Raw genomic sequence first — 8382 nt, forward strand, 5'->3', positions numbered from 1 at the left:
GGGCGGCGGCGGGCGCGGGGGCGGCTGCGCCGTGGCCGGGGGCTGCGGCGGTGGAGGGGCGCTTGCCGCCACCCTTTGGCTTTGCAGCATCCTCCAGCCGCTGGCGCTCGGCGTCCCGCATGTACTCATCATATATCTCCCACGCGCTGCAAGACCCTGCAGTACAGTATTATGATGGTCGCCATGATGGATACAGCAGGACAGCTGGGCACAGTCCAAGCAGGCGCTGACCAAGAAATCAAGCCCTGAACCGCGACGCGGCGGCCGTATCAATTGCGCTACTGCTGTGCTGGTGCAGCGCTGGCCGCTGGGTTCCAATCAAAAAACAAAGGTGCACAGCCTGCAGTCGAGCGTTGCGACAGAGGCGCGCAGTCGTAACCCTGCCAGGTGTGCACGCATGCGAGCAGCTGCCACACGCACGCACCCGACGCGGAGGCCGTCGGCGGCGGCTCCGTCATCGTCGCGCGTTCTCTCAGCGGATAGTTGAAGGTCTGAGCCGCCCGCTCCCCAAAGTTAAACTGCGAGGGCCCAGTGACGTCCCGATTTGCGACATACATGAGGCAGTCGGTTCGTGCGGCCCGTGGCAGCTGCGTGGTGACAACGCCCCCATTTACGGCCAGCTGTGTTTGCCAACCAGCCGTGGTCAATGCTTCCTATTTGCTGGCGCCCTCTCGCCCCTGCCTGCGCTCTCCAGCCCCACCCCAAGTCCAGCAGGAGCCCTGCCACCAGCACACGCCTGCGATTGCCTATGGCAAGCCTGCCCAGCTCGGTCCCGTCCCCGCCGGCCCGGATGCCCTCAACCAAGCCGCGCGCCGCGCCGCCGTGCCGCACCTGGTTCCTCAGCTGCCTGCTGTCGTCAGGCGGCTCCACGTCCATGCCCGCCTCCTTCTGCCGCGCCGCGCGGTCTGCCTCGGCCTGGAAGCGCGCCGCCGCCTCGGCCTCCGAGCGGTCGGCCTCCGCCTGGCCGGCCGCGTGGGGGCAAGCGTGGTGCGGCCAGGTTTTTGGCAAGGCGGCAGCGGTGAGTGCGGCCCGGCGCTGGAACGCCTGCACACAGCCGATGGACCAGCCGGGCGCACGGCTGCATTGCTGCATCGCAGCTCGTCGCGATGGGCGACGCTCGCCGGGCCGCGCGCCGCACGCCCACCTGCTTCTTTGCCTCGTCCGACGTTTTGTGCAGCAGCCAGCCATCGGTGGCATAGTGCAGCACCTGCGCAGCACCGCAGGATCTCCAATTGGTCCCTACCAGCCCAAAGCTGCACCTGCAGTGCGGCCACACGCAGCCTGCCGCCGCAGGCGCGTTGTTGCCCTGCCCGCTGCAGCAAAACGTCTGGGCCGAAGGCGGTCCCCGCTGACGCAGCAGGGGAATCGCGGTCCGCCTGGACGCCCTCCAACGGCCTAGTCACTGCGGCGCGCACCGTCTGGTCCACCATGGGGTCGAATTTGAAGCAGCGCTCCTTCATATTGAAGCTGCGGGTGGCGTCCCGCGCGCATGCACATGTTTGCCCAGACGCATGAGGGCTCATGCGTGCGAGCAATCGCGTGCGTTTGGGCGCATGTCTGCACACTGGCCAGGGGGCCCTGATTCTGCCCATGCATGGCATGCCCCCCGCATGCATGGCGGCCCCGGAGCAGCATGGGTCCTGGTATGCCCGGCTCGCAGCGTGCGCTGCATCCACAATGCGAACCAGGGCCGCACCGCGCCAGGTTTTTGGGCGCAACGGGATTGTTGGCTGTCAGCATGCGCGGCACCTCCTCCGCCAGTTCAGCCTCTGACAGCGGCAGCTGGTTGTCCGGCCGCACATACTCGCGCGTCGGCTGCGTGCAGCGGCGGTTGGGTTATGTGCATGCAGGTGCGAGCGTGTCGGTGTGGTGGCAGCGGTGATGGCCTTAGCTGCAGCAGGCTAGCATGGCGCATGTGCGGCGTCGTGGGTGCGGAAGCCCAGACCAGGAGGGGCGGAGGCGCACCATGGCAAACTCATCGCCGGGCGGCGGCGGAGGAGGAGGGGCGGCATCATCAGGAGGCAGCGGCGACTTGTCCTTTGCTCTCCGCTTGTCCTGAGCCAGGGAGCGTTCCTGCGGCGGAGTCGACATCGAATGCGGCGTCGCGACAGCTATATGCCAGCAGCGCCGCCCCCGCTCGAATTTAAGCTATATATTTTGATCGTTTTGCTCCATACCTTGTCGTCCTTTCGCTTGAGCAGGTTGCCAAAGGGCGGCATGGTGATTATCGAAGCTAATCACGGCCTTGGACGGTAGAATGACTCAAATCTCATACGTGATGTCGAAAAGCGCGATGTAGACCGTGCCGAGCGCTCCATGCAGGGTTTGACCAGTCACTCGCATGACACCGATCTGGGCTTCGTCTGATTATACACTATCTGAAAGTTTTTTGAAACAAGCCCGTATCAACACGTTTGTGCTGCTCAAGATCGCAGAGCATGCTGGATCACAGATCGCGCTTTCTGCAGTCGCAACAGCCTACAGCGCATACGCGTGCGCAAGGGCGAAGGTTGAAGATCGTATCCTCAAAAGGCTCCTGGCTCGCTGCCGTCCACACTTACGTTGCGTCACCCGCTCTGACTTGCGCCGCCACTGCTGGAGGCGCCGCGATGCCGCAGCCGCAGCCAGGACCAGCGACGACTGAGGAAAGCGTGTCGTTTGTCAACGCTGATGGCTTGCGGCTAGCCAGCACCTTTGTGCGGAGCGGGGCGCAGTCGTCGCAGTGTGCCATTTTGTGCCATGGCTACGCCTCACACCAGAACGATATGGCGCTGCCGCAGCTCGCTCAGGTGAAAGTGTGCCGCCCTGAACATGCAAGTATGACAAGGGCATGCTCGGGGGTTGCAGTGCCTGCGGCTGTCTGGGAGGTCGCATGGGGCCGTGGCACGGGACGGGCTCCACCCCTGGCAAACCTCCGCTGCCTCGGGGCGCTCCAAACTGCACAACTCTGCCGCGGGTGCGGCCGCCACCCGCCCTGCTGCGCAGGCCCTGGCTGAAGCAGGGCTCAACAGCTTCCGATTCGACTTTGCCGGCAACGGGGCCAGCGAGGGCGTCATGCGGTTCGCAAACTTCCAGGGTGAGGTTTCGGACGTCGCTTGCGCCAAGCGGTTGCTCGAGACTGAGTTTGCTCAGACGGTGGTCGGCCTACTCGGTGAGCAACAGGCACCCGCCAGCGGCCTGCCCTGCGTGCAATTTGATTTGCAATGTGCAGGCTACCAGGCATCGCTGGCCAGGGTGTACGGCATGCTGCACGAGCTGCTGCCTCGCGGGCTTCCTGCCGGCACGCCTCAGTGCGCGCTTGCGGTGGTCAGCCAGTGAGGTCGCCTGCCGTGCGCGCACTAAATAGTATCGCCGGCCCGCGAAAACGGCGCCACTTGCGCCGCGCGTCAGGCCCCTTGCCGTGCGCCCACGTTCCCTTGCAAAGGACTGTGCGTTGCCGTGCGCCGCCACCGCTGCAGGGCACAGCAAGGGCGGGGACACCGTCATATTGTATGCCGCCAAGCATGGCGACATCCCCCGCGTGGTCAACGTCGCCGGCAGGTGGGCGGGCCCCTCTGTTGTGTGCCGTCATGTGTCGTCGGTGCCGTGGGTGTGATGTGGGTGTGCGGCCTCGGACAGACGAGGGCGCGTGCACGGGCGCCTTTGCGTCGCGCAACAGCATAGCAATGTGGTTCAGGAAAGTGCCGACTTGCAGAGGGCTCCATGACTGCAAGTCTGTCCGCGCAGCCGCTCCACATCATGTGGTGTGTCGCTTGGCGACTTACACGCGCAACAAACTATGTGCTCGGCAGTGCCATGCATCTTTCTTGACTTGCTAGCAGTACGCTTGAGCTGCTATGCTGACTCACAGCATGTAGCTGAGAAAACCACGTGCAGCACCCGGAAAGTTCACGCTTTGCCACTAAACATGTCGGCCCCTAACTCCTTTGTGTGCTTTGGGATGCGCCCCCAGGTTTGTCATGAGCGAGGGCCTCGCGGAGCGGTTCGGCGCAGACATATTTGAAAGGCTCAAGCAGGGGCCTGTGACGATCACCGCGGTCCTGGGCAGCGGCGGCGCCAGAAAGGTCAAGTTTGACCTTACAGATGAGGTGCGCATGGCTCCTTTGCTCAATCGTGCTCAGCGTTTACATCCAGCTTGTTCATGCGCTGACCCGGAAGGATCAACACATCAGTGATTGCTGATCCAGCCGCATTTATACACTAAGCAGCCGCAATTCACTGGGTAGATGCTGGGTGCTTGTTGGCCATGAACGTCCCTTATCAATGCTGCGTTGCTCAAGGGCACAGCCGCGGCGGGTGCAACGAGGTCTCTGCCAACCATCAGCCGCTCACGCAAACGTAAAAGTTTGCTACCTCCAACGCATGCTGAACGCAGGACGTCCGCGAGCGCGTCTCCGTCGACATCCCCGCCGCATGCGCCACGATAGCCGCGAGGGGCGAGCCGCGCGTGCTGACCGTGCACGGGACGCTGGACCGAGCCATCAACGTCAAAGACGCCGCGCTCTTTTCGGCCGCGCTGCCAGGAAGTGATCTGAAGATCATAGAGGGCGCAGATCACAACTTCACGGCCCAGGAACACAGGGAGGCCCTGGTTGAGGCCGCAGTGGGATTCCTGACGGCGGGTGGCGCGAACTGAGTGGCAGCCAAAAGCTAGCCATGCACGGGTCATATTGTTGGTGGTTGTACTGCACATGCATGCTGCGCGCCGGCTGCGTGCGCATGGGCTGCGGGGGGCGTGTGACGCTCTGCCGCCAAAGTGAGTTGTCAGCCACGTGCTAGATATTGTGCGTGGCCTGAGCATTGTAGAACGTGCATAATGCTGAGGCTGCCATGCTTGGCAGCATGTCACAACTGAGAGCACATGTTTGCATGTGAAGTTTCTAGGCTTGTAACTCGTAGTCCGCATGTTCTTGTTACACGAGAGGTGCTGAAGCTGGAAGGGTGTGGCTTACCCGTGAGCGACTGAGGGCAGCAAATGAGCAAGTGAGTGGAGCCGCCGACACCGCCCCAACAACTGTGCTGTATCGTGCAGGTGCTGCTGAAAATACTACATGGCAGCACAGGCTTATGCAGTGAATATTAGAGGCGCTCTGGTTGTAGAACAGACCTGAGAAGGCATGGGGAGCTTGAGTAGGAGCCGTGGATTTCAACAGGAGGGTCTCTTGGCGCGCCCATGCGCACAGGTGCAGAACAAGAATGCGGTGTGTCGCTCTTGCGGCTGCACAAGCCTGCAGCGGCCGTGTGCACGCATGCAGCCTGAGCTGCCATCAGTACGGACGGATGCTGGGCAACTGGATGCCCAGCGTGCACATCGAACGCCACATGATGGCCATGCAACGCACCTCAGCCCCCATCCCCTGAAGGCCGGCCTCGCAAGGTCGGCACAGCGGCCAGAATCCAGAGGAGGGAGGCCAAAGGCTCCTCCTGCAGCCAGTACTGCCACCTCTGGTTGCGTTCTGTCACGTTTGGCAGGGGCGAGTGCTAGTAGCAGAGGTAACCCGTCTTCGCTCAGCGCTCACTGCTGCTTGCCACACTTGCTGCGTTTCATGGCCACCAGCCCCTCCACACAATCGGTTAAAGAGTGCGCGTCACTGATTGCGTCAGACAATCAGTGAGGTCAGGCAAGGTCAGACAAGGTCAGACAAGGTCAGACAAGTCAGACAAAGGTCAGACATACTTTATACACGAGGAGCACAGTGGTGTCTCGTCGGCTTTCCGGCCAGCCCAGGTTTTTCACGGACAGACGGGCTGGTGGAACGCGATGTGCAGGGCGCTGCGCATGCACACACTGTGCATGCACGCATCACATTCCTGCGCTCATGCATGAGCCTGGACAGCTGGTGCGCCAGGCAGCGCAGCACACCGCTTGCCGCCAGCACTGGGCATCGTACTTGCGGCCTGCAGTTGTGGACTGGTGGCAGGGCACTTGCGCCTGGGGCGGTGCTGATGAGCTGCAGCTGGTCGGCGCTGAGACCCGTGTTGGCCAGGGGTCCCTTGCCCATCAAGGCGTCAGCGGCCAGCACATTTGCCGCGCACGAGGTCTCTGAGTACAGCCTCCACTGGCTCGTGTGCGCCTGGCCACCACCACCACCCGCCTGGCCGTGATTGCCTGCAACGCCCGTGGTACCGGGCTGCGGCGACGGGAGCATTTGCGTGTGCTGACGCGTGCACCTCGATGACGTCATCGACGCCGTCGACGCCTCCCGCCACCAGCCGGAAGCGCTCGATGGCGGCGCCCGCAGCAAGAGGTAGGGTCGCCGCGGCTGTGCAGAGCAGGAAGCGGGCAGGCCGCGCGCCTCTTCCGTCGGCGTTTCCGCAAAGCTGCGGCACGCGTCAGAGCCATGGGGGTGCCTTGTTCTTGTTCTGATGCATCTAAAAATCGTGTCTGTAGCTTCTGAGTCACCTGCAAAGTGCTCAGCAGGCAAGTGGGGTCACGCGGGCAGTCAGCTGGCCTTCCCCCTGCTGGAAGATGAGCGATGGTGCACTTGTGCAGGGTACTTGGCCGCTGCGAGCCGCTGTACGTGCAACCCGACCACACACAAAGTCCATCACATGATTTTTTGTGCGCCAATGCGTGAAGCTTAACGCAAGCGTCACGCAAGCGAGCGAACTGGCCAGCAAGCGCCATGACTAATCTGCCTCGGGCCCCAGTGCAAGGTGTGGGGCATGACGGGAGCGCGTGATCCCTATAGGCGCGATGACACCCTTCCCTCGACCTGCCTAAAACAGGCTCCAACCTTCTCGAAGAGTTTATAAGTTGATTTCAGGTTCTAGGAATGACGAAGGCCACAGAGCGCTGTCAGAGGACGCGCGGCATCACCAGCACCCGCAAGCTCCCATCCGAGCGGGGCCTTCTTTCACCCGTGATCCTGTCAATTCGGTTCAGAAAGCTTAGCAAAATTCAGGCAAAGACATACGTGCGACCTCAGAAACTTGTACGAATAAAACGGAGTCAGGTGTGCCTATGTGGAATAAGGCAGGGTTGGTTCGAAGCTCTTGCCCCACACAGACATTCTGCCTCGCTTACTTGTTTATTTTAGCATGTCTTGGGCCGTTCTTTTACCGTTTAAGATTACCTGACGGGTCACCCACGGAAGCAACCCCTTGTGTCGGGAATGTTTGCCACATCAAACAAAACAATACTATATAAATAGTGGATACATCGGTCCTGGAGTCGATCCACGCAGAAAGGGCGTCCGGGCGGGGGCCAGGATGCACCAAGCAGGGAGCTTGGGCGGCCTGGATGCGGAAAACGTCGAGGATGCTGCAAGTGGCGTGGATTTCTCAAAAAATGATATGACGCGGGATGGAACAGGCTCAACACTGTGAGTACTTTTCAGTCGCTGTGGATCGAGCGTGCTAAACCCGTTCTCTGCGAATAGAATGGCTTCCAATGGCGGCTGATATGCATGAACCTCAGTGCGCTGCGCACCTGGCGCCTTCGGGCAGCGGCAGCGCGCCCGCCTCAGGCGAGTCGCCGCCAATGTTTCATTACAGTGGCCACCGCGGGGCGCAGTCGAGTCAAGTGATCTACGCAATGCCAGCCAGTTGATCCACACTCGGCTGTCAGGCGCACCGCTGACCGCGCCGCCGCCACCGCTGCTGCCTTCGTCACCCGGTGTCGCGCGCCCTGCGAGCAGGTACTTTGGAAACCTCCATCCCTGCGTGACAGTGGTGGCGCTGCAGGTGCGGGTGCAGCTGGAGCAGCAGAATGCCAGGCCTGCAGGGCTGGGGCGCATGCGCGGCGGGCCGCGCGAAGGCGCCATGTCCGGCACTCTGCAGCTTGGCATATTGGATTTCGACAGCAGACTGCCGGCAGCCCTCCTCTGGGCTGCCCTATGCCTCCAAAAGCAGCTCAGGGCATTCTAGGGTGCTCCTCCAAGGCTGCGGCCGCCCGCAGCGCGCATACGCCGCGCGCAACGCGGCACCTTAGTCACCCCGGACATGGCGTCACCAGAAGTTCGTCACCCTGGTCCTGGCCTGACCCGCGGCCCCGGTTTGATGCCCTGCGGTGCCCCGCGGCGCGCCCGCCAACCCCCTCCACGGCCCTGATCGCATCGTTTCGCCTTTTGTAGGATATCTGCTCATACTTTGGCCCTGTGGAGCAAGTGAAGGTCATAAAGGTGCGGTGGGGGGGCTGGCATCATCATTACTAACGCCACGCTCACCCAATTACTTCCTCGACACGGAAGCCCCTCAAGCCGACCAACGGCCCTGGCCGCCGGCTGCCAGTGTGCCAAAACCTCTGGGATCAGCGCGCTGCCCCAGGCAATGCCGAGTTGCTCCTGCAGCCGCCAGGGCCGTTGGCAGCAGCAGCAGCAGCAGGCGCAGCAGCGCAGAGCCGAGGCGACGGCCCCTCAGCGCCGCGGCGCGCCGCGGCGG

At 62.5% G+C, this 8382-nt stretch overlaps 2 protein-coding genes across 2 annotated transcripts; one reads left to right on the forward strand and one right to left on the reverse strand.

The window, feature by feature from the left end:
- Positions 1-278: 278 nt before the first annotated feature.
- Positions 279-2219, reverse strand: MNEG_11329 (Dynein, intermediate chain, flagellar outer arm; the record flags this gene model as incomplete). The annotated part of the gene is made up of 8 exons (XM_014040198.1): positions 279-340; positions 425-518; positions 832-960; positions 1145-1207; positions 1416-1467; positions 1697-1815; positions 1966-2073; positions 2178-2219. 8 exons carry the CDS (start codon positions 2217-2219, stop codon positions 279-281), a joined length of 669 nt encoding a protein of 222 aa, XP_013895652.1.
- Positions 2220-2765: 546 nt separating this feature from the next.
- On the forward strand, positions 2766-4636 carry MNEG_11330 (hypothetical protein; the record flags this gene model as incomplete). Its single annotated transcript, XM_014040199.1, has 5 exons — positions 2766-2789; positions 2986-3151; positions 3459-3540; positions 3953-4088; positions 4376-4636. 5 exons carry the CDS (start codon positions 2766-2768, stop codon positions 4634-4636), a joined length of 669 nt encoding a protein of 222 aa, XP_013895653.1.
- Positions 4637-8382: the final 3746 nt, after the last annotated feature.

This window comes from Monoraphidium neglectum, assembly GCF_000611645.1.
Source record: "Monoraphidium neglectum strain SAG 48.87 unplaced genomic scaffold scaffold02694, whole genome shotgun sequence".
NCBI lineage: Eukaryota > Viridiplantae > Chlorophyta > Chlorophyceae > Sphaeropleales > Selenastraceae > Monoraphidium > Monoraphidium neglectum.